We start from the raw sequence: 27,239 nt of genomic DNA on the forward strand, positions 1-27,239 counted from the left end.
GTTATGAAGAAGTTCCGACCGCTGGAATGGAACCCATCAGTTCACTTTAACCCAACATCGAGAAGTTTCATGTCTCCTGAAGGGTCATCTTAGGAATCGCATCGAAATATCTCAAATTCTGTGACGCTACTTGTCAAAAATAAATGTTTGCCCCATTCTTGAGCGTTCAGAAGCAACGGGCGTTGAAAAAACCGCGAAGCAACAACGAAGGGTCAACGAATGCTAGTTAGCACCTTACCTTGCGCAGATCGTATTTTGGCAAAGTGTAGTCGGATTCCTCAGGATACCAACGAGGAGTGTTGTTTGGATAGGGCCCCAAAAGGTCATTGATTGTCACATTGCTGAAGCGAGATTTGCCGAGAAAATCGAAACTGTCCCGTACTTCAACCCCGACAGCTTCGGCACAGAGACCTGGGTGTTAGGGAGCCATGATGTGGGATAAAGTAATATGAATATGGCGTTAACTTGATGCAAATGTACTTGAAATAGTAGTGGATAGCACTGAAGAAACGCCGAAGTTGGCTTTCAAAAGGAACAGTGTAAAATACCTGTCAGGATCAAGCTTTGTGTTCCTATTCATCTCGATTTGTTCCAGTAACACACAGACAAACTGATGATGCACATAGAAATATAATCCCTTAGTTCGGAGCTCAAAGGAAGGATTTAACAGAATAAATGACACGCGTTGTACCGTCGGATGGGTGGTAATTAGATGTTTATCTAAGACGAAGTTGGACATCCGCTGGAGCTTAGTCAGACTCTCTTTCGGGATGCAATGATGAAACAGGCACCTCATGCTGGTAGTATGAGTATCTCGACATTGAATTCGTCCTTTAAGTGAAGCAAATCTATGCTGAAACGCTGAGAATCGCTGTACAGCTTTCCAATCCCGAATTGGAATCATCCGTGGCAGCTCACGAATGTTTCGAAACTGCGACCACTAGGTTAATAAGTTTAGGACTAAACGGCCATGGGAAGCTGATCAGCATTGATTGATTGATTCGCATCACATGGTCAAGTGCCCGCTGGACCCTCGGGCGACAACCTCTCAGACGGAAGGTTCACTCGTCATGTGAATAATTCTCCTCGATGAGCTACTTACGGTTTGTTGATAGTAAGAAAATGCGCATTACCGATGATGCCCAATAGGAATGACGCAGCTGTACAGTATCAGCTTTTTGGTATAGAGTGACCTCATTCAAGGGACGATATCTCCGTCAGACATTCTGACTGCATGTAAACGTCACTGATGAATAGAGCATCGAGGCGAAATAGACCCTCAATCGCAAACGAAGTTGGTGCTAAAAGGGGGCTCATCTGAATCCCAGCTGAGTCTCGCGTTTACGGCACTCTTCATCTGCATTTGCTGCACAAACTCAACTTCATGTTTTGTTCGGTACGAGACATGGGATTTCGAAGTATCTTGTCCAACCGTAACATACTATTTATAAGGTTGCTGAAAACCTGAGCTTTCAGTTGATCTGAGTCCTGTCTCGTGGGTCGACTGAAACAATCCCGGTTCACTCCTTCCGTTCCTTGAGCTTCCGGGTTCAACCACCCCTCCACATCAGCATACATAGTTTGTTTCAGCTGACGTCTAAAGGACCATCTATCCAAATTACGCTGCGGCCAGAAGCGATACAAGGCCTTGCATCATCAGAAGATCACATGCCGAGTTTTCATGGTCACATATAGTAGTTATTATCTCTCCTTAGTTAGGATTAGTGCTTTAGGGAGTTTTGTAGTCGGTATTGACATGCTTACTTGATTCGTGGTTGGGCTTGCCCGGGAAATTAAGTAAAAATATACACCAGAAAAGGGCATGATCTGAATCAACATATGCACCCCGGAAGGCCGATCACTGAGCCTCGTCACTGGTGGCTAACGACTATTCGATCAAGTCAGATACATGGCTTTCTAAGAGTACATGGATACCAGGTACCACAGCAGTGCCCACTGCGCCTTGACCTAGTACCGCTGGTGAACGACTGGTGGCTATTGCAAAGCTTTATAACATCATTATCATTACTCCTTGGGCCTAAACCAAATAGGCTACCAATCCGTATTTCGGATGGACTGCGGCTCCAAACTTGTGCACAAAAATACTCAGCAACTAATGTTACACCTGAACTCTGCAACTGATAAGTACCAGGAATACCCACATTAGCAGTTTATTGGCCAGCTAGCTTAAGGGTTCGAACATTAAAGGCTGCAATAAAAAGAGAGGATGGTGTCGGAGTGTTGAAACAGAAAAAGACGTGAGCAACGGTGTGCAGTCGGTAGGAAGAGACCACGTGACAATCACCTGCCGGTAGAGGCCCGTAGTTTAAGACTGTCGTTGATGCGGCAATCGCCGCTAAACGGGACATCATGCAAGCAAGAATATCAGTTCATATAAATGTATTGCGATATCTCGAATATCGTACCAACAGAAACATGAAGCGGTCTGGTGCAGCACATTCGGTTGCCTGGAAACATCACAAACGAGAGATTCAGCTAGGTTCCAGGTGAGTTCCTTGCAAAACCAAATTTATGACCTAGGTAATCTCAAATAAAACAACAAACTATTTGTCCGTTCCAAATATGCATTGTAATATAAACAACGGCAATCGCCAGGGTCCGATAAATATCGAGTAATTAGACTGTCTCATCCTCTGTTCCAGGTTCGTTACTGACTTCAAATAGTGCTGTGCACATATCTTAATCTAATTCAAAGCCAAGTCAGTTCCCAGTGTGGAGAACAGTGTATCCGTGGTGCTTGCAACATCAGCCGTTTAACGTCAGTCGACTGCGCTCATTTCTGGGACATGTCCGCCTTTTTAGAATGTTCTTATCCAGCGGTTTGTGAAACCGTGCCTGTACGTCCTTTATACAAATACATCGTCTAAGAAAGTCTGTTTTTTTTAAAAAAAATGTTCCTATATTCCACCAAGTTGTCTGCTGGTCGCCGAGATCCAAACCAGTCGGGTCGGGTGTACCGCCGATTTGCAGCCAAGCTTTCGGTTGTTACGTTCAACCTACTTTACCACAGAACTTCAGAATGCCAAAACTTCGACTGGTTTTCTTCTCCACTCGCCCAACTCCTGCACATAAATGTTGAACTTCTAGAGAGTACACGCACGCCCAAAATTGTGACCAAATCTTCTGGCGAATTGGAGCGGATTCCGAAACAAAAAGGGAACCGATGAATACAGCTCTTCAAACGTATTGTAAATGGAGAAAATCCCTCATTAGTTCCAGCAGCTGGAAAACGCCTTGAATCGATCGAGAAGTCATCGTTTCGGAAAGGTTTGGAAATTAGCCACCTGGCCTGAGGGACCTGTGTCAAAGGCGAAACCTCGTCGAAACAAACTTTCCCGAAACCCCATCATGAGTTACTACGGAATAGGTAAATCGAAGTCGCTCTCATGGGACGGAAAAGCCATTTCCTACGAAAATGGGCTCAGATGACTTAGGGCTGATGAGAACTCCGTTGGTTGGTTGGTTGAGTCACATGAACTAACGAATAAACCTGCAATGGACACATGTCTGTTTCGTCTGCTTTTGTTTCGCATCAGCATTGATGCACCATAACTCGAGGACTAAACTAAACATGTATGTTCAGAAAGTCGCTTCGAATCGCGTTTTGGTGGAGGTCGGAGCAAAAGTTCAAGGGACCGTTTAAAAGACTTGTGAACCATTTGCGCCCGGTTGGTGTTTCATATATGTTAGTCCATTAGTTTTAAGAGGCTGTATGTAGTAGGATAATTGATGGTGAGCAGTCATTTGGTATTTAAACGGATGTGATGCAGCAAGCTACTCGCAGAAGAAATGCGGTTTTGGCTGGAGAGAAATATGATCCCAAAGCACTTAAGGGGTCACATTAAACGAGGTTAAAAACGCAAATCAGTAGAGGGAATTTCCCAGAGGATTTCCGGCACTGGTACTCTTAGGACATTATAAAATCGAAAATATGAAAAACTAACGTTGTCCAACGCTTGAGTGCTGTAAACCTGGGTCATTAAATGAGGAGTTCCGGGACCAGGAACGTTTTTCAACCCCGGTTTAGAGGGGATTGTTTCCTTGAGGAAAAGATCAGAATATGGGTAAATTCCGTGCTCCCAAATCTTCCTCTCAATAGTAATGCCTTCTTGAGGGAAGGAAACGTCAAGAGGAAGGCGGGGAAACTGCACGGTTAGCAGCACCGCTGTTGCTACGCAAATAACTGGAAGAAAACTATGAGGAATCCAATCAACCTTGAAATAATAACTCAGATGGACCAAATAACGTTTCACCAGCAAATAAATACCACAGATGGAAACTTACTTATCTGCTCGTCTTCACGCCGATCGGTTTCTCCACACTCAGGTTTCTTATCCAACCCCCGGGTAACGATCAGTTCCAGGGCCCGCTTAGACAGCAAATAACCAACGCTGTTAGAAATTTTATCTCCATAAGGACCGGGCTGGAAAGAAAATATAGACCGTAAAGAGAAAACCGGACATTGTAGAGGGCATAGTAATAATTGGGAAATACCTCCAAAAAGGCCACTATCCTAGCCATAACGGCGTTTCCGGTCAGCCCTATCTAGCATGTAGTCCTTCCGAAAACAGCTCGGATGCTTTTCGAAAGTCTGGTGACAATCGGTAGATTTATTGTTGGGCAGCGTTTCGCTTTTGACACAAAAGCTTCGTCATGCCAAGTGACTAGGCTCGGAGGCTGGTCGAAAACGATGACTACTCAATCGGTTTCACCTGATTGAACATCGCTCGTATGCTTCTTTACTCGTGTTTATTTCGAAATCAGATTAAAATACCCTTAAAGAAAGAATGGTAGGAGAGGCTCTACTCGATTGCTGATGAGCTCTCACAAGATTCACGAGAGCAGTGCACAGTCACTCCACGATCAGGAGGTACACCGTACGGCAAAACTATGCCAGTTCACGTAGTAGTGTTGCAGTGCATGGTGTTACATGGCGCATGAAGACAACCAACAGAAAGAAAGTAAAGAATGATCTCAACAACTCGTATTATTAAGAAAAAAAGTTGAATTGCCATGGGTCCCGGTTTCATGACCTTGAGAGATACAGTTGTCCCACCAGGAGAATCAAATCAGCCTAGCATTATTCTGGCTCCAAAGATGAAAAACGACCCTGCACTTTGTGACAGGTCTTCGATGAATTCCATCCACCGTAGCAATAATAGTTTAAAAGATGAATTAGACGTTTGGTTACGATGGTTTGACTAAAGAAACTGATGACGAGTGCCAACGTAGAAAAACTACGAAATGAGTAAGCCGATTTGTCGAGGTACTGGTAACTCTTGCTAACTTTGTGTCGGTTTAGTCCAGTGCATTTACCCAGCTATAGGCGATGTAGCAAGGGTACAGTGTTCCCAACTGTCCATCAATGATAGGGAAGATAAAGGGGGGAAATTCAAGTACTGGATACGATAGCCTAACAGGCTCGGTGACTCCAAATTGTCACAGCCTTCTGACTAAGTGGATAATTGGGGATGAACGTAGTTAAGATCCAATGTAGGAACACCGCGAATCGCTTGAATAGGTCCCGGATGACTAGTTGATCTGAAAATATGGTATCTGAGTCCGATGCCACTCATTCTCACGGGTATAGGATGTATATCAAGCCATATGGTAGAACTATTCAGATCATCAAAACTAGTTGGCATTTATGAAGGATCTGATCTGGGAAGCGCAAAAACCCATCCAACTGTTTCATCCATTTGAGCGAGCAAACGCATCCTAGCTCGTCTCTCTAGTCAGACTATACGACAGGACCCCTGATTTAGATATGGGAAGCCTTTGATCGGTGAAGTGTACAGGGAGCTGAAAAATTTGAAATCAACACCTGATAGTTTTCAGACGCACGTATAAAATGACACACATCTTAGGACTCAAGGTCATCATTTTTGTTTGCCATCCAGGCAATAAAAGGTTTACCAAGTAATCTAAGGAATTTTAGCTAACTGACTCATGAAACATACTGACACAACTAAGCACAAAATGGCGCAGTACGACCTCGAGTGAATAGAGCTAGCGGCGTCTCACATTAAATGGCTAACAAAACCTATCCGTTATAAGCCACATTCATAAGACGACAAACCATGGTTAATTGTACAATTTAAGCAAACACACGTTTTCACACCTGGACACTAGCCACACCACTCCCACTGTCAACTGCTGGATTTTCAACCCTGATAACGAGCCAGAGATCGCTTGAAGTAGTCAACGTTTTGACAGCTGCACTGTTTCTCTCCAGACTTCGACAAGGTGCACTGCAGTTGAGCTTCAGGACATAATCACAACCAAATGAATTTCTACAGTGAGTAGGTTGTGTCCTGACTTAATTTCTACATGTTGACCTTAGGTGAAGTATAAGTTATCACAACGTAGTCGGCGGCGTCCAGCAATAAGTGAACCACAATGATTTTCACTCCAAACCTTCTGATAAACCTGCTGGTTGAAGTAAAGGAACTGTTATCTGAGATTTGGAAGATTAGGATAACAGAAGGTGATCCAGCTATCGCCTGTAAGGAGGATCCTCAGTACAAGGCAGTACGAAGTGCACAGCAGTGTTTCCTTTACGGACATATTGCTTGTTTGAGGGCTACTTATTAGGAAGAAGCAATACATTACCTGATTTCAAAGGACAGCTAACCAGTCATTAATTCCCACAACTTTAAACAGCTTCAAGCAAAACTGGAGAATTTCTCTACTAGAGTGACTAGCCCTAGAGAGCACCCAAATCAATCAATCTCGAGAGTATAGTTGTTTTGACGGGGACTGGTGATTCTGCTCATGGTGAAGCGTGCTTTAGAGGTTATTTCTAGTAATCATATTATCGATCATGTTGTTACCCTACTTGATCTTGATAATGTGGATACCAGGATTTAGCTCTCTAGTTATAATCCGTTTTGCAGGTGATCCATCTAACGAATACCCAAAGTCTAAGAGCCTAGCTAATTTAAAATCAAACTGAAGTAACCTCAAATACCTGCTATGCAATGATCGACCAAGTTTTACGGTCATCTATGGTGATCTCAGTAGATATGCCGAAGCTGACAATAGCTGTGCACTAAAAAAATCGCCCAAACACCTGGTTGCTTTGGCCACTGTGAACACTTTGGCGCGAATGTTAAACTGACCGCGCCTCTTCATTTCACCGACACCCAGTCTGCCCTAGTCACCTAAAACCACCCCAAGCATGTGGTGTATTGAGACTGAGCTCTACTGATCTTCCGTCTGCCTTCCTTACACAACGCGCAAAACATATGCTATGTTGTTAAGCACGTTCTGTCGGTTGAAGCGGGTTTAGGAGAACGGGCCTCCAGGATCGCAGGATTACCATTAAACTTAGGAATCCCTACGAAAGTCACCCTTACTTGAGAGTTTGCGATAAGGGGAGCCCTATGTGATCATTTTCGATATCCGGATATTTACGGATATGTTACTTACGGGAAAGTCTACGAGGGCCTTTCTAAAAAAACCCACAGAGCCTGAGAGAGAAACCCCCTCTCTCTACTTCCTTCACTGTAACAACTGCATTGCAAAAGTTAGATATTCCCGAAAATATCGGCACCCAAATAATCATGACCAAGAACGTCATCATATAGGAATATCCAGATGACTTTGTCTCCGAAATGCTATATGGAATTTGGGTATTTTAGGCCAGAAAATGTGCACGTTAAACTATTCGATTGAATGTTTGGAATATCCAAAAGCGAGCAGACAAACCTACCTCATGAACGTGACCCAACAAAAAAGGTTCCTTTGGATCTTCCAGCTCCAGCATGTACCGTACGTTTTCCATGATAATGTACGTGTCAAAGTCAGCCTTCAAGTAGTACATTACTGGCTCTTTGCTGGCATAAAGCGACCGGAGCGTGATACGCATAGTATTCCATGACTTTCGCTTGTAAGTTAACGTACTGTGGTTGGAATCTAAAATAATGGGCGAAGGGGGGGAAAGCAGGTCAGTCAGGCTACAGCGGTGTAGAAGTATTATGCAAGAGACACATTTTTTCCTTTATATGGTCAGAATCAGTCAGTCAAGACAGTCCCAAAGCAAACATTAGCAAGATGGCCATAACGAATATTTTTTTTCTGTTGAAAGAAGGGAGATTGTAGTCTGCTCACCATCATGGTCGAAAAGACAGAGCAGTAAAAGACCTCGCTAATAAGATGTTATCCTCTGTTTACTAGCTTGCCACCTATGGCAGTTAATTACTTTTTCCAAGAGGCTCAAAGGTCGTGCTACTGACAGGTATGACAGGGGATCATTGTCCCTTGCTATCAAGTACTCCTAGAGTAATCGTCAACAGAGACGTTGGGGTCACAGCAAGGCAATACTCTCGTTCAGCGAGAACGGGGAGAGAACAACATGCATAGACAAGCATCTAGTATGGCAGTAGTGCAGTCGGAAGGACTATTGTGCACCAAACAACGTGCCGCATGCGGTGCTTGGATCATTTATACGTATTCCACCATTTGACTGGTCTACTGATTCCATAAACGGGTTTACGTGCGTTGGTCAAGCTCAACTCCGAAAACGTCTCACGTACCTGACAGGGGCTCACAGACTAGGGATTTGCTAACAGGTAACACTCAGTATTGCAGAATGTTTTGAATTTGTGAATCCGCCTACAGCTATTTGTGTCAAACAAGGTCGAGGGGACAAAAAAGGATTGCATAAAGCAATGACGCAGGGAGCTCCGATTTTCAAAGTGTCTACATAGGTGCCTAACTTGAAATTCTACTAAACACTCTGCAAAGGCTAGGTAGTTCCAGTCCTCAACGGCAAATTCACCAAAGTGAACGAGTTCTCATGTCTCTATTTTTCCTTATTGAGAACGAAAAGTTGGTTTCGGTGCCTCTCTCCAGACAGCGTACACATTTTCGGAGTGAACAACATCCAATTGTCCAAAAGTGTTCCCTATGAGGGTAGGACATGAGTGGTTTCCAACTGTCGCCAGACAACGGGACTAATCAAAAGCCACGAAAAGTCGGACAGGTGATACCCACTGAGACAACAGTTGTTTGAAACCGAAGGTTTAGCAAGAAGGATGAATTCAGACCAGAACGGAAGCTAGATCTGCAGCGCACAGACATAGTTCAGTGATGCAGAGATTGATCCAGGTAGCGACAACTCTGTTTCTAAGAAACACCAAAATACTGTCTATAGAGAGGTAATCGGCCGGTGCATCAGCTTCGCAACCTCCATAACGTTCAATACGGATTTCGTCTTATCAGGGAAGTCAACCTATGCTGTAAACCTGAGAACTGTAAAAAAAATTTTTTTTTTAATCGTTCAGCTGTAGCGCCCTTTCGGTGCCTAGCTGCCATGCCACCCGAAGGAAGCACGAGGGCTGGGATACTGTCAAGTTGCCCAAGCCTAGACAGGGGAAGTCGAGTGGCGGAGGTCGGGTTCGAACCACGGACCTTCCGGTCAGTAAATTCGCGCTCTAACCACTTGAGCCATCTCGCCCCTGAGCCCTGAGAACTGTACGGCTGTTTCATTCTTATTGAAAATTATCAACAGTGCGTACCTCATGGAACTCAGAGTTTCGAATCCGCGAGCTAATGGCAAGTAGATGAAAACTTAACCGTTTAACCGCGAGTGCCTGATCAAGAGTGTGATTAGCTCCCACTTAGACAGGATGTAGCGCCACTCTCTGTAAATCACGGAAGCCACGGTCAGTAAATCGCGCTCTAACCACTTGAGCCATCTCGCCCCTGAGCCCTGAGAACTGTACGGCTGTTTCATTCTTATTGAAAATTATCAACAGTGCGTACCTCATGGAACTCAGAGTTTCGAATCCGCGAGCTAATGGCAAGTAGATGAAAACTTAACCGTTTAACCGCGAGTGCCTGATCAAGAGTGTGATTAGCTCCCACTTAGACAGGATGTAGCGCCACTCTCTGTAAATCACGGAAGCCACATCACACGGTCATCTTGTGAAATTAATCTTTCTCTGATCTACTCCTGAAACCGAATAACACCGAAACGCATCAGATAAAGATCGCAAAAGTTTGAGACGGCAGTTTGAGAACCCAATTGGTGTAAATCATACGTCAGCCTTTGTACGTACGAAACTATTGTTGCAGCACCTCACTGAGCGAGTATTCATTGCATATAAACATACCGGGTCGTCGTCACATTGCCAAGAGTATCAAACGGCCTTCATATATTTTGGTTAATTTGGTTGATGCTACCAAGCCACTCCTAAAACGAGTGAGAGTGTGATTACCACTTAGACAGGATGTAGCGCCACTCTCTGTAAATCACGGAAGCCACATCACACGGTCATCTTGTGAAATTAATCTTTCTCTGATCTACTCCTGAAACCGAATAACACCGAAACGCATCAGATAAAGATCGCAAAAGTTTGAGACGGCAGTTTGAGAACCCAATTGGTGTAAATCATACGTCAGCCTTTGTACGTACGAAACTATTGTTGCAGCACCTCACTGAGCGAGTATTCATTGCATATAAACATACCGGGTCGTCGTCACATTGCCAAGAGTATCAAACGGCCTTCATATATTTTGGTTAATTTGGTTGATGCTACCAAGCCACTCCTAAAACGAGTGAGATTAGCCTAAGTCAGTGACAGCAACATACATGAACGAATGGCATCGAAAGTGACATGTTTACAGGGGCGGACTTATTATCCTATCCAACAAAAGAATAACACCTATGAGGAAGGTGTGGCTTCTCTCGTTGAAGAAGCACCAGCTTCCTCTAGAGTACCGGAGAACGCATTACGACAGTTGCGGAAGGGATTCGCTTATGAGCCCCATGTGCTATCCACATGTCATTTGAACTCATCACATACGAAAATGACACGTGATCCACTAAGACAAAGGTAAGTGTATGACAATTATGAAGCAACCATTAGTCAGTTAATCACACCACGGTGTTATAGGATGCATGCGCATTGAGAGTCTTTTCAATAAAATCTAGCCTATGTGGGCGCAAGCGAAGGTAGAATGAGAAATCACGCTTATACGTCATCCGCATTTCAGAGCACATTTGGTGGTTCTAGCTGACAGGTTTGTTCACAGAGAGATCAAGAATCGATAAGTATATGAATGCTTTAATGAATTTACAAGCGAGGACACAGTTTCATGTGACTGCCTAGAGGATGAATGCCCTATACTATCATGGCGTGGGATGGCAAGCATACAAAAAAGGAGCATATGAGTAATGATTAGGTTGCGCACATGAACAGAGTTAAAGTGTCTGTGAAATAGGTATTGTAACCTTTGCTCCACATGTGCTTGAGAGCTAGAACTTCTGTGAACGGAAAACAGACTGACTTAGGATGGTAAAGGATGACCTCTCACTGCGATTTGAACCGTGAATCAATTAGTGAAGATAGTTTTATTATACAACAAAAATCCGTGAAAGTAGTGGACGATATTGCTGAATAAATAGCCTTCCAATCCAAGTAATCTTAAGTAAACTGGAGTTGGGTAAAACGATGAAGCTATGTGGAATAGTGGCTTGTCAAACAGAGTCAAGGTCTGTATTCTTCACGCGCGACACTGCCATGTGGACTTTACTACTCCGTGACTCATTAAAAGAGTAAATCTATCATATGTATTCTGAAAGCCATTCAGTGTTTCAAAACAGTCCTTCATGCACGACTTTCTTCGCAATCATGTTAGAAGAAATTCTGAGTAATAATTAGGTTTGTGACCGGGGTATAAGCGAGAAACTCAACCAAAAGATTATATCGTTTCAGCCAAACATCACATTGTGCAACTGAACGAATCCCTCAATTTACGTGATGCTGCTGAAGACAACGAACGCGCACGTGAAGGAAATGAATACACAGTAGGAAGGAAAAACGACCGGAACTACTATGATGCAAGTATTGTTACCCTGTTTTATTATTGTTATTTATTATTACTATTATTATTATTATTACCAAAGTTTACGTCCATTTCAATCACTGGCAACTTTTAGATGGGTCATGCTGCTATATTGATTTCCCAAACATACTGCATCCCGAAGTTACCAAGCGGTCTGATCATCTGGGTATTTCAATGTTGTATAAAGGTAATATTGCGCCCTGTTTTAGTGCTGAAGAAGTAAGTTGTTATACCAATTTAACCACCAAAAGACAAATTTAAGCGTGCCGGTTCCGGGGAAAACAATAAGATACATTAGCATAACTGTGCCACACCGGCAACGATGAAGAGTCGCGCTCTTAAGAGATATCGAACGATCCATTTGTGAACCCCCTTCAAGGGGCGAGATGGTCCAAGTGGTTAGAGCCCGAATTTACTGACCGGAAGGTCCGTGGTTCGAACCTGACCTCTCGACTTCCCCTGTCTAGGCTTGGGCAACCTGGCAGTACCCTAGCCCTCGTGCTTCCTTCTGGTGGCATGGCAGTTAGGCACCGAAAGGGTACTACAGCTGAACGAGTCAGTCGAAACAGTCAGAATCCTCTTCAAAAGTATTTTAGATTTACTGTTGAAACGATTTTGGAACTGGAAGTGAATGCATGGAGGAATGCTTGAAACGCAGTGGTATCCTAATACGTTTACAGAAAACACCTACCTAAGCCATACTAACCAAGTTACACAGGTTTCCGACTGGAATACGGAAATGATGTGAACAACTAAATAAGTCCTCATCTCCCGCAGCACAGTTCCAGCAGTCGACCTGTTGTAGATCTGAACCAGTGTGAATGATTTGGTGTGAACTTTGATCCATTACTAAGTGATCATATTTACCACCTCTGTGTTGTTTACAAAGTCACATACGTGTTCAAACATTGCGGTTTATGCTGTTCATCGACAGTTCATTCTGCTTTCCTTGCGAATAACAGACGGTACATTAACATTGCGGACAGGATGTGCACTTGCGTGAGGAGACCTCGCTGGATTGTAGAGCCACAGCCTTACACATCAAGACGATACACAAAACTAGTAGACTGCATGTCACAAAAGGGCTTCAAATCGCATTGATAAGTGCTACTCCATTTAACAGGTGTGGCAGGTTATAGGTATAGTCCAGTTCTTTATCATGCAAGACCGAAGAAACGGAAGAGTGCGTCCCGAACAGCCCAAGCAGGAAAAGTGCGCTACAAAAAACAAACATGCTTGACAAATGTCGTTGATTCGTTCTCCAATGTGTGCCATAGACCTGTAGCTGCTTCAACGAGAGATGGGCAACCTGACCCAAACGCTTGAAATGAAGAACCATACAAGGATACTACAGGTTGGGCGGTCGTATTTTCCTGGACGACAGTGTGAATTGTCTACCAGATTTACCGACCCCTTTTAATTCCACATCGCTCTTTGGTTAAAACAACTGTGCAATGTAACAAGCGGCTTGCACATTTGTCGGACCTCATAAGTAGAGCGGTTTTTTCGCTTCCGGCTCCCTCAAGGCATCTGTGTTGATCAATAGTTGTCGGAACCCCGGTTTATAATCCAACAGTAATATCCACAGGAATTTGTTCATCCGGGGTCTGTCAAGTATGGTTCCGTGTGTACAAAAGACAACGCACTGAGTTGTCGCGTTTTTGAACGCTTACGAGGGGAAAAGGGAAAACAGTGGTTTTTCTAAATTCAGCAAAAGGACTTTAAATGAAAGGTCATCATTGGCACTAAATAATGCAAAAGTCTAATAAGAATCTGGATAGCTACGCAACAAAAACAGTAGCTCCAACACAAGAATAGCGCTGACTCATTACCAGCACTATCAGTATGACTCTAGTCCATTCTACAACGCTCAAAGCCAGAACACCTTCTGAGTTCTACAGTAACCCTGGAATGAACCTGAAAATCAATGACGATAAATTGCTAAAACTGTTATAAAATTTCTGCCAAGAAAAACTAAGTAGAGAGGTGAAAAATGCAACTTACCGAGTCTTCGAAGTAATCTGTGGGGTGTAGGCGTGACAAATCCATATCGAGTGCATCTCCTAACCCACGTATTCTGGACGTGCAGCTGTGAGTCTAGCTGAGACGACTCAGTCAAGATGAAACAATAAATGTGGATGGTGCTCGCTAACCGCTTGGCGTAATTCAAATCAGCTGACAAAAACAAGTTGGGTGGAACAAAAATAGAAATACTCACTAGCTCCGAAATAGGAAGAAGCAGGCTTCGTATTTTCGGCTGAATTGATGGTACACTGTGACACACTTCGGATGGGCTCAAACCATAAATCCGCAACCAGTACAATGCACATGCCAATCAAAAAAAGCTTGATATCCTGGAGCTTCACAAGGTAGTTCTAGAACGAGTGTTATTGAGCTACGAAGGGAAACATACCCATTTCTCTACCTTGAAAGATCGAGTGAACTCAATGAAACGACGCATGCTAAAAAATTGAAGACACGTTGAGAGGCATAACAACTCAGTTGCATATAGAGAGATAACTGTTCAGCTGTAACACCCTTTTGGTGCCTAGCAGCCACGCCACGCGAAGGAAGCACAGGGGCTGGGATACTGCAAGATTGCCCAGCTGCACATACAAGGTTAGGAATGAACCAATAGACATTATCACCTTGTTGGCAATTTATGCAAGTGAAACGGTGAACGAAGAATGGACCCAGTCGGATCGTGGGCTCAAAAGTGACATATCATGCGATTCGGGTTAGGTAAAGTGGTTGTTAGAGGGAGACACAATGCTCTAACACCACTGAGATAAAACGCCACTGATCGCCAGATTTGTAGCTCAGAAAGCATATATGAGCCTAAGCAATCGTCCTGTTTATATTCACTAATATCGCTTTCACTTGAGGACTAGCTGCACCCGGGTCTGCTGGAACTACATATTTTGTCTCCTGGCTTCGCTGTTGAGTAGGGTTACATCCGTGGTCTGTTCCAGCTGTAGCACCCTATCGATGCCTAACTGCCATGCCACCAGAACGAAGCACGAGGGCCGGGATACTGCAAGATTGTCCGAGTCTAGACGGGGGAAGTCGAGAGGCAGAAGTCGGATTTGAACCACCGACCTTCCGATAAGTAAATTAGCGCTTTAACCACGGAGACATCCCTTCCCCTTCTGATTTGTTATTCCGTCCTCTCTTCAACTTTGGGGCCAACGAGCTTTCAAAATCAAACTATCTGAGGGACAGTGATTAATTCAACTATTCGTTGACCCCACACTCATTTTCCTGAGTAGAACTTATGACTGACTTCTCAGAAAGTAACCAGTCGTCCTCTACCAATTGATCGTTGGATAAGTAAGTACAGTAATCAATTCAGCTGTGGCAACCTATCAATGCATGGGTTCCATCTAGCCTGAAGGAAGATATTGCTAGGTTGCCCTGGCCTGGAAAGAAGTGGTCGAGCGGCTAGATTTGAGTTCGAACCATGGGTCATAACCACTCAAGTATTCCAAGCCGTGTGAAGGCATATCAATGCGGATGCGGTGAACCACACTCATGAAGATGAACTAAAGGTTTTAGACACGAATCAAGATAAGCACATTAGCCTGGACTTCCGGTAGGGGGCTTGCCGGGAGGGGAGAGACCTCTAGGTCCTGCCGTTGGGTCTAACCGAAACTAGAGGTAACGGCTTAAACAAGATAACTGAAGCTCCATTAAGCCTCATCAACCCCCAAACATACCTCCTGGGCCGGAAATTATTATCAACATCAGGGCATTATTCCCTTATGGTGGAATGACGGCTAAGCACCCGAATACACAGCTGTGTATTGTTGTCGATGATGATGAGCATAGCATGTGAACTGCGGAGGGGGGAGGACACTTATTCCAACACCCATAAAGATAATTTCTAGAATTTCTCTTAGAATTTGTCGCTACATAAGGCTGGTACAGATGTTCTACAGTCCTCTCCACGCCAGCTGCTCCCCTACTGACACAGCTATAGACTTGTGGTAATCCTCAATTATGTAGTGGCTCCGTCAGAGCAGGGGACTTTGGGCGGAAGCGCCGTGAACAGCCGAAGAGTACCAACAGGATTATGTCATTGAATAGATGTGCTTCGTATATGGATACTATGTCAGAAACCTAAGAATCAGCCTCAGTGACCGATTTAGTCGATGTACACATAAATAACTACATCCCATCGCATACGTATGACACATTATTCAATATTCAACAAAGTAGAAACTTTTGTAATATAGATCTTCGTGTTCGACGTACGAGAAAATATAACAGCACGGTTCGGCTGAAAAACCTTTTCTATTGTGCAACTCAGAGGCAGAACAGGTGATACTGCTAGGTTGCCAACAACTAGAAAGGAGCAGTAGAAAAAGCGGAATTCTGCTCGAACCATAAGTCTTCTGATGGGCGGCTAAACATTTTTAGCACTGAGCTGTCTAGTTGCGTTAGCTGACCTCCAAACCATATTCTTGACAGTTCAAAAGAATCAACCTCAACGCACAGAAAGACCCAAGAAAATTCTGAACTTTCCAATATGTCTAACCACACACAAATCCAATAACCTTTTCACGATGACGTATCACCTATGAGGCCCACCAAACAAGCTACTCGCCAGAGTCAACAAGGGGGCGAGATGGCTCAGTGGTTAGAGCGCGAATTTACTGACCGGAGGGTCCGTGGTTCGAGCCCCACACCTGCCTCTCAACTTCCCCTGTCTAGGCTTGGGCAATCTGGCAGTATCCCAGCCCTCGTGCTTCCTTCGGGTGGCATGGCAGCTAGGCATCGAAAGGGTGCTACAGTTGAACGATTATCGATTATCAGGGTCAACAAGTGGATATGGTCAGATGAATGCCATATCACTTCAATTCTGTCAGATCCATGGTAAACTCTGACTTACTGCCAACTCATTACGGCCCACCACTGATCATCTTTCTGGCGTCAGATGCTTCGAACTGTGGCATATGTGCAGTGATCTTGAGTTTCTTACCCGAGAGCAGCCAGAATGTCATTGCACATGCGATCGGATCGACACCAGCCAGGCGTTGGCCCGTCATTATTCATCATCAGCTGTGAGGACCGTGTAGTTGTCGTACAAAGGTTCTAGCTGCCACGATTTTGTCCACCGATGATTTGGGGATATGTGGTAGATAGTTGCGCATTAGAGGAGGTAGCTGATAAAATGGATGTGTAATCATGGTTGTCAGTAGATTTTCAATTGGAGAGATTAGGAGGAGAGCTATGTATTGAAGTCAATAGCTTGGATGCATGAACACTATTGAGGTGTGATTGAGCCATCTAATGATGCATCTAACCACTGATGTGTCACGTCTTGAAGTCCTCATCCAGGGAGAGGCAATGACCTGGGTAACTGTTTGCGGATAATGGCTTTTACACTTCACTTCCAAGTCTTGTTTGATCTCTCCTGACTCGTTTACACCCTTCGCGTGGTTGTGCTTAAAGAGTACTTCGAGGAATTCATTCGACTGGCATACAGAGCACGTGACCAAACCAGCACAACCTCTGGATTGCGACCAGTTCATCTGTCGTGGGCGGGTTATCCCTTCTGAAAACCATCCGGTGTACTTCAGCATCAGTAATTTGGTGTTCCCTCCTGACTCGGGCAATGCTCTGAAGACATCTACGGTTAACACTGAGTGTTTTAAAGTCCTCAGCGCGAAGCGGCCAGGTTTCTGATCCGTATACTAACACGACGCGCACCGCAGCACTGCGGAATCGACCCTTGGTGGAAAAGCTGGCGTAACACTCAAGCCACACGTAACACAGGTTCATGAAAGCTGCTCTAGCCTTCCGATGGAACTAGCACCTTCCGCCAGACCACCGGGACTAATACAGCTGCCAAGGTAGACAGACTTGTCTAACTACCTCAATCGGCTAATCCGCAAGCATGAGGCTGGGGTTCGAGCCCACCCAGTCTTGCGGTAACACGTTACACCTTGTAAGTGTAAAGCGCATGCCAAACTATGAGGCAGAATTACTCAGATAATTTAATATTATCTGCATTACTACGGCCTCAGATCTAAGAAGAGCTATGCCTTCTGCGTACTCGATATCTGTGAGCGAATGCAGCGGGAGCACTTCGAACCCACAGGCGTTAGAGGCTGGTAGTGTCTTCTATAACCGTATCAATGATGAAGTTGAATAGGAAAGGTGAAAGAGGACAGCCTTATCTGATACCAATTGGTGTGCTGAACTGAGGTGACAGCTTCCCGTAGGCCTTCACACATCCGAGGGAGTTGGCGTACAGTGCCTTTAGAAGGGTCAAGAATTTATGGGGAACGACTTTGCTAAACAGACACTGCCATATTGCCTAACTGTCTGCAGAGTCAAGGGTAGCTTTCAAGTCAAGGACGACAACCATTGTTTGGTGTTATCTCAGCTGTAGCTTCTGTAAGTCCGACTTCAATAACAATCCCAAACACTTTTAACTCTGATTTCAAACCCTGAAAGCCGGTCTACTCACCTGCCTTTAACGTTCGTACACTGAAACAAACAAGACAACAAGTGGCTCTTCCACGTACGGTGGATCCTCTCTGCACTGATGAATGCTGTCCGTCAAAAACAAGGATACAGGACTCAAATACTGCAAGTGAAATGCCTGCCCCTCTCTGTTCAGGTTCCAGCTGCTCACCTCTGGTGATGCAGAGGCCGCTGCAGCCGGATATGCCGGCGTCGGTAACGTATGAAGCAGCCGAACGGAAGCGTCTATGCTTGATTGGATACCCGCTGGCAGTCGCCTCTGCGCGGTTCGTTTGGTAAATCCTGTGAGAGAATCTCGACAAAGTTATGCCTATCACACACTGTTTATTTTGTCTGTTTACGCCCCAACGGACTGAATCTGACAAAGGCTGTTCCTATGACGCTCTAGGTGCAAGTTTACAACGGATTACAAGCTCAGACATTGCTGTGATCGCTGGTGATATCAACCATCAAGTGAGTAGAATGAGCGCTGCTGAGGTTCGATTGTGTGGTCGTCTTAAGTTGGGTACGAAGCGCACGGACAACGAAACCATTTTACTTGAGCTGAGTCTCGATCACAGGCTGTTTCTTCACAGTACCGATTGCTGCAACAGCGGAAGTCGCTTGTGGCGTGGTGCCCACCAACGAAAAAGTTCCCATCTATACGGAATCTTTGATAGGATCACAGCTTCGCTTGAGGCCCGGCAACACCATCAACGTTGACAGAATGACATCAGTGTTCAACGCAGATGCTCCGCTGCCGTACAACCATGATTTATTTCAAACCCTTATTGTGAAGAACAGAACAAAGGTGGGTAGGGAAGGGACTTCGAGCTAGCTTATCACAATCACTCCGAGATACCTACACCTCCAGACACTCATTCAAGCAATCTGGATAGAAACTGACAACAAACACGCCACTGAAATCGATTAGCAGCCATATCTTCCAGCGTCTCCGACCAGACGCAGCGGGGATCCGGCGGTCCCCATCCTGGAAGGCGGATAGAACCGACAGCACGAGAGCGCTTCGTAAGCTCTTTCATACCCGTCAGCTTGGTCAAGCGTTAACCACCTCCCTGCATACACCACTCTGCATTGAACATGAATAACAGCACTCTCTTCGACAAGCGATGGTTAGGCATGCGCAACAGATCTCCCAACCAACGCAGCTTCTGGTGCTGGACACACTCTTCAATGGAAGTACTCGTTGCACAACTGGAAATACACTTTCTAACTGCTTCATTACGGATTCGCCGACACCAACCCACACGATCTACGGTTCTGAGATAACGATTGTTAGACACCGGAAGACGTCGCAGTCCCGCTGCTCGAACGGTTCAATTCTCACAGCCATACAACAAAACAGTCCGTATTATAGACTGATACACTCGTCCCTTGAGATTCAGGGGTATACTGATTTGACGCCATAGGTGTCTCAAACTAGCAAACGCGACCCGAGCCTTGCAGATTCGTGCGTTAACCTCATATGTCACATTACAATCAGAATTAATACAACCTTCAAGGAACGTAAAACGCACCACAAATTCAAGTACTTCCCCCTGGAGTGTAAGTGGCGTGTTCAGTGGTTACATATACAGCAGCACGACCTTACACTTTGTGGGCTCAAAGTGCATTTGGTCAGTTCATCTAAAAGAACCTGCGCATTCCAGATCAACAAGGCTTTCGCCAGAGGCTATTTAAACGCCGGGGTTTGGGGGACCTTCAAGCTTTCGTTGAATGATTTCATCAATCACGAAGTGGAATGGAAACGAGCATCCCTGACGGACACCGCTTTGTGTACGGAAGCATTTTGAGAGCTCACCGTACACTATCACATCCGAAATTCCGAGAATACAAAGAACTTATTATGTTCACACACTTCCGGGGTATTCATTGGTGGACAAGCCTATCAAGAACAGACCATTCAACCGATTCAAATGCACCTTGGAAATCCAGGAATACCATAACTGTCAGTCGTTTATACATATGGCGACGCTCTAGTGCCAAAAAAATCTAAAAGCTCCCGGTTAAGATGGTGAACCTATAGCCTTAACCAGTGAGCTATCTCGAGCTCCTATCAGCTGTCACTGTAAGGTCTTGGGGAGAAGGAAGTCTTCCGCGAAAGATTTACTACTCACGCTTCACAGGTTACTGATTACGGTAGGTACACCGCATGATAGAACAGTCTGCCTCGCCAAACGCCTTTCGTCTAGCCCTGTGCTGAGTGGAAACGATGAGAGGTGAACAGCGTATGACGTGGCCACGAAGTATGAAAACACTGACGGGTCAACGCAGGCGGGCCGACAACTGCCACCTCCCTGGATGGGGATCCCGAAACTCAACTCACTAATGGTCAAAGAAATGACAACCACGGGTCAACGAGGCGGGCCGACAACTGCCACCTCCCTGGATGGGGATCCCGAAACTCAACTCACTAATGGTCAAAGAAATGACAACCACGCAGTCAGTGGTGCTCATGCACCACAGGTATCGTCTTCAATTCGTAGCTATCCAGTTCCCGAACCAATTATGCATACCATCATCTTTAAGTGTTGGTTATGTGCAACACTCCTTCACTCTCCGGAGATTAGAACTGCAGCAGATGAAACCACGGTTTATAGCCGATAAATTGAATTGAGTTGCCAATGGAAAAGAGCGAACTGCCTCCGACACTAACTGGTTCACTTATGCCTCCGAGGCGCCTTCCGGTTCTGGCTTGCTTGAATCAATGAAAAGCGACAGTGCGTTAGTTTCTCTGAGGATAGTGGTGGACTAGTAGATGAATGTATGCGCGTTTGCTGCTTTGGGTCCGCTTGGCTCTCCTTGTACTGGTCAGGAACCCTACAAAACAAGGCGAGTAACTGGTCCCACTGGTGAGCAACCTGTCATTTTCCAGTCGGACTACCTAGCTAAAGTCTGTTTGCCATATGGCGGGGTCGTGTTGAGTGAGGTTTGCAAAGGATTTCGGGTCAATCCCACTGATGTCCTATTTTGATATGATGCCTAGATGCGGCCCATGAGGTTGCTCTACGGTGTAGTGCCTTGATCGTTTTCCATAGGGAAGTACTTGTCTTTCCCCTTTCCTCCAACTCTTAACTGGGGCACCAATCGTGATAGCGTGGCTACTAATCACCGGTGTTTACTACTGTTGCATTAATTTCGAGGATGACATGATGAAGACCTGGAGTTGTATCCCAGAAACAAAATAAACCACCGCTGGATGATGATTGTTGTGTACACTGGAATGCCATTCTTCGGGTCAAACATCGAAGATCGGCATCCGATCGTTCAGTTGACAGCTTTATAGCATTTTCTGGAACGTCTTGACGACAAACACGGTAGCTAAAACCTCCTTTTTATCGTGTTGCAATTACGCTAGGCTGGTGTCATCAATCGGGCCGCATGGGCAATAAATTTCTGGCTTCTCTCGGGGAACAAGCTCAGGATAACTGCGCGGACACCATTATTCGGAGCAGATGAGATCACATCGATGGTCAGTAATGGGTAAGCCGAAGCTTATCATAGATTTGACAGAATCGAAAGGATAATGGCATATTTATTTGTTGACCCCGCTGAGACGTTTAGAAAGTGTCCGAGAACGAGTTAGAACAGAGTCCAGGTTTTCGAGGATAAGCAACGTGTTACTTGTCTAAGAACAAGCGCACATGAGCTGAAATGTACATACAAAAGTTCAGTACGAGTATATATGGTAAGTATAAGAATAAGCACACAAAAATCATGACACCCGCTCGGCAGGTGGTTTGGTGGGTCTCGGATGTGATGCATCATCGTCATTGTGAACATGATCATCATCATTACCATCATAAGTGAGAGCAACATCCGACGAGAACGCTGGGGCTTTACTGGCGCACAACCATGTCAATTTATTTAAATATAGCACTTCAACGGAAAGCGGATAGAAATGTGGCAGACGGGGGACCTATGGCTAGCCTCAAACATGCATTTGAGCCGCCTTCACCGGAAACATTCAGTATGACAAATTATACAAAAACTAACAGATGAGCGCTACTAACATCGGTCAGCCACCATATCGTTCAGTCTCCAGCCAAGCACGGTGACGGCAACGAGAACACTGTCCTGGAAGACGAACAGCACCAAAGGCGCCCAAACTTTTGGTAAAATCCTTCATTCCCTCTCGCCATCTCAAACTATGTCCGCCTATACGGTCCCGTCACTCCGAACTAGGCACGAAACACAACAATCGTCTCGATAGGCAGTAAATCGAAATGCTCAACACATGACCGAGCTACTCTAGCTTGCAGTGTTGAATACAGTCTTTAAGCAAAGTATCTTCTGATTCACCAAAGATCCGTCCACTGATTAACCCAGGGCGAATTCGCCAGTTCCAGCAGATTGTGCCTAAACATCTGGGAGTTATGTTCCACTTTCCCCGTTTTCCAGTGACCGAAACTGTAGCAGCTGGAACCAATACCTATGGCACACAGTTAATAGCTGATAAATTGAATTTTTGATTGATTGATACCTCATATCCTCCACCCAAAGTAACCAAGTGCCACAGCCGTACAAGACCACAGTCCGCGCTGTAGTCTGATACACCCATCCTTTGAGACCGTGGGATGACTTTTCGACGCCACCAGCAATGTAAACTGGCGAACGCTATTCTGCCTTCGAGATCCTTACGTTCGTTCAGTTTGCCACAGCCGTCGAAGCCAATGCAACTTCCTGGATATGCATGTCATTTCACAACATCCAGTGTCAGTCCTTGAATTCTCAGAGGCATGCTCAGACTGCGTCCTGCAGCATGACTTTGCACTTGTGAGCGCGATGATCTTGGTTGGCTTTCTAGTTAATCCTCTTGCTTCCTGCACTTTGTCGAAAATTAAAACCATGTCGTTTGCATGTTCCAGGCCGACGATGTTCTTGCTCGGAGGAATCTGAAAACCGGTATTTTGGGGACCTCTTCATTCTTGCATCATTATCTCATCACCGACGAAATTAAACGGAGATGGAGAGATTGCACATCCTTGTCGAGCATCTCTTTAAAGGAGGCTTTCGCGGCTGCATTGACGGTAGGAAATCCGGCTGAACAACTGCAAGTGGCTAGTTGAAGTGCCGCTGAAAGTGTTCAGCCCAGCGATTCAGGCACTCTTCTATTTCACGAATAAGCGAGTCGTTTCTATCGGTGATTGTTTCGTCCACTGGGGAGTACTCGGGCCTGTTGCGCGTATCAGCTGAGACAGTTTACACACATCCTCAGAGTTTCTCGCTTCCTCCATCTACCGAACTCCTTGATTTCCGCAGATGCTCCTTCTCACCTGTGCGTGACAAATCGTCTGGTGGTACTTTATTCTCGACCAGGAAAAATACGTGTTCGAGAGTTGAGAAAGTTTAGAATGTTGCTCGATATCAAACGTCTAGATATAGTTTGATGGACCGCTTTACAGGTAGAGCGCCGAGCATCTTTTTGGGTTGTGGAGAGCATCCTCCAGTAAGAATCAACATCAGAAGACGTGTGGTCCTAAAGAGACTTGTTTCACATCAGGCTCCGATAGCTTCCCAACAACCAGAAAAGGTATGCGCATTTTGGGCGTCCCTGTAAGAGGAAACGAGAAACCTAAACGAACAAATGCGTGATTTGAATCCACAGAACGAGGGGAAGTCAGTATTAGATCCATGCCACCATAGCTAATAGTAATGTGGTCTATCTCTAGTGGGGGCTGGTTTAAACACGGGAGAATGGAATCATAAGGCCAAGTCGCTTCGGCTGTTTCGGAAGTCAGCACTGCGCAGAAACAGTGAGCACAACTGCACTAGGCATTCGCAATTCCAGTCCAAGAAGACCATCCAATTGTACCTCAGCAGTGCTAAGTTTACACATCTGCACATTCACATTCCCGGCAGACAAAAGACCTAAGCTGCGACAAATACACGCATTTGCATACAGACTTCTTCATTGAGCTGGATAACCGGACGGCGGAGAGACGACTGTTCACTGGGATACAATCCAGCAAAGCACGTTCAGCTCTGGGGTGGAGTGCAACTCCCAGGCCATATATCCCACGAGTCATCGCTTCTGCGGACACGAAGGGAGAAATGTAAAAGAGATGAGCTTATCCTTGGCGTTCTGAGATGCACAATCACGATTGAGTCTTGTATGCGTGTTTCGGAGGTCATTATAATTGACCCGCAAACAAGCTCAGTCATACTCACACAACCAACCGATATCATTTTATGCGGCTGCAGCACCCTTTACAGATTCTACGGTTACCCCTTTAAACTCACTTTTTTTTACCTGACTCCACACCTTATCTCTTGTCGATCCATTCTGAATGCTATTTTTTCGATCGTTCCAGGCATCCACGATCCAAATGGCCCGCAAGAAAAGCAGTTTGTAAATCATGTGGCAAAATAAATCATTTTCAGTGTGTTTGTCGATAGAAATCTGTCAAAAATCAATCAAATTGCACGACAGATTCCGCAGTATCTTTTTTTATCTTCCATGTTGACTACTGCAGCCCCGAACTACTTGTACCGCACGGTAACCGGCATGAAGTTAAACGGAATATCGCTTCTGTCCCTCATAGACACAGGAAGTTCGGGCCTTCTTTTCTAAAACACTGACAACGAGCGGAATCACTCAGTCATTGACAAAGAGGCATACACCGTCGTTGAATCTATCCATAAATAGAAGCATTATCTCTTGGAGCACTTCGAACTTACCACTGACCAGTGGTGCTTCCTTTATGCAAGGTGTCGCATAAAAGTAAGATAAAAACGATGAAACCCAGCGACGGAAAATGGAATTCTCCGCTTTTAGCTAGGATGTCAGCTACAGACCTGAAAAAGATAATCTGGTGGCAGGCACCTTTTTTGGCACCCTATCACGTAACCCATGCGCCCGTCCGACCGGTATTGATAAATTTTTTAAAAAAATGCATGATTACTTGTGCCATCCGGGAATTACTCGCATGCATCAATTTGTTCTTTCCAAAAACTTGCCGTTTTCCCTCCAAGGTGTCAAAGACATCACAACAAAGCGTACGGCTTGTGCCGCCATCAGTCCGCGATTTTACAAACCACCCCCGATATGCTGATCGAAGCGACTCAACCATTCGAACGAATTAGCGTCGACCTTAAAGGACTTCTGCCTTTTGTTACTCAAAACCGATATCTCCTTAATAACGTTGACGAATTTTCCCGTTTGCTTTTCCTTGCGCAGATACATGTGCACTTGCAGTTACTAAATCCCTATGTAAATTATTCTCCTTGTTTAGTATGCCTGCATATGTACATTCGGATCGTGGATCCTCATTCATATCTAACGAACTGCCTACATGCCTACACGAAAGAGGAGCATGCCACCATAGCTAATAGTAATGTGGTCTATCTCTAGTGGGGGCTGGTTTAAACACGGGAGAATGGAATCATAAGGCCAAGTCGCTTCGGCTGTTTCGGAAGTCAGCACTGCGCAGAAACAGTGAGCACAACTGCACTAGGCATTCGCAATTCCAGTCCAAGAAGACCATCCAATTGTACCTCAGCAGTGCTAAGTTTACACATCTGCACATTCACATTCCCGGCAGACAAAAGACCTAAGCTGCGACAAATACACGCATTTGCATACAGACTTCTTCATTGAGCTGGATAACCGGACGGCGGAGAGACGACTGTTCACTGGGATACAATCCAGCAAAGCGCGTTCAGCTCTGGGGCTGAGTGCAACTCCTAGGCCATATATTCCACGAGTCATCGCTTCTGCGTCACCGGAGACACGAAGGGAGAAATGTAAAAGAGATGAGCTTATCCTTGGCGTTCTGAGATGCACAATCACGATTGAGTCTTGTATGCGTGTTTCGGAGGTCATTATAATTGACCCGCAAACAAGCTCAGTCATACTCACACAACCAACCGATATCATTTTATGCGGCTGCAGCACCTTTACAGATATCTACGGTTACCCCTTTAAACTCACTTTTTTTTACCTGACTCCACACCTTATCTCTTGTCGATCCATTCTGAATGCTATTTTTGCGATCGTTCCAGGCATCCACGATCCAAATGGCCCGCAAGAAAAGCAGTTTGTAAATCATGTGGCAAAATAAATCATTTTCAGTGTGTTTGTCGATAGAAATCTGTCAAAAATCAATCAAATTGCACGACAGATTCCGCAGTATCTTTTTTTATCTTCCATGTTGACTACTGCAGCCCCGAACTACTTGTACCGCACGGTAACCGGCATGAAGTTAAACGGAATATCGCTTCTGTCCCTCATAGACACAGGAAGTTCGGGCCTTCTTTTCTAAAACACTGACAACGAGCGGAATCACTCAGTCATTGACAAAGAGGCATACACCGTCGTTGAATCTATCCATAAATAGAAGCATTATCTCTTGGAGCACTTCGAACTTACCACTGACCAGTGGTGCTTCCTTTATGCAAGGTGTCGCATAAAAGTAAGATAAAAACGATGAAACCCAGCGACGGAAAATGGAATTCTCCGCTTTTAGCTAGGATGTCAGCTACAGACCTGAAAAAGATAATCTGGTGGCAGGCACCTTTTTTGGCACCCTATCACGTAACCCATGCGCCCGTCCGACCGGTATTGATAAATTTTTTAAAAAAATGCATGATTACTTGTGCCATCCGGGAATTACTCGCATGCATCAATTTGTTCTTTCCAAAAACTTGCCGTTTTCCCTCCAAGGTGTCAAAGACATCACAACAAAGCGTACGGCTTGTGCCGCCATCAGTCCGCGATTTTACAAACCACCCCCGATATGCTGATCGAAGCGACTCAACCATTCGAACGAATTAGCGTCGACCTTAAAGGACTTCTGCCTTTTGTTACTCAAAACCGATATCTCCTTAATAACGTTGACGAATTTTCCCGTTTGCTTTTCCTTGCGCAGATA

The 27,239-nt window shown here is 45.1% G+C and overlaps 1 protein-coding gene across 1 annotated transcript in view; it reads right to left on the reverse strand.

The window, feature by feature from the left end:
- T265_11777 (hypothetical protein) overlaps positions 1 to 26,586 on the reverse strand; it is a gene marked incomplete at both ends in the record, with an annotated part of 40,506 nt that extends 13,920 nt beyond the window's left edge. The window contains 5 exons of the mRNA XM_009178533.1: positions 239 to 411; positions 4,306 to 4,444; positions 7,736 to 7,938; positions 13,879 to 14,049; positions 26,300 to 26,586. Coding sequence (XP_009176797.1) covers positions 239 to 411; positions 4,306 to 4,444; positions 7,736 to 7,938; positions 13,879 to 14,049; positions 26,300 to 26,417 — 804 coding nt within the window. The remainder of the gene's footprint in view (positions 1 to 238; positions 412 to 4,305; positions 4,445 to 7,735; positions 7,939 to 13,878; positions 14,050 to 26,299) is intronic.
- Between the last annotated feature and the right edge of the window lie 653 nt (positions 26,587 to 27,239).

This window comes from Opisthorchis viverrini (genome assembly GCF_000715545.1).
Source record: "Opisthorchis viverrini unplaced genomic scaffold opera_v5_576, whole genome shotgun sequence".
Classification (NCBI taxonomy): Eukaryota; Metazoa; Platyhelminthes; class Trematoda; order Opisthorchiida; family Opisthorchiidae; genus Opisthorchis; species Opisthorchis viverrini.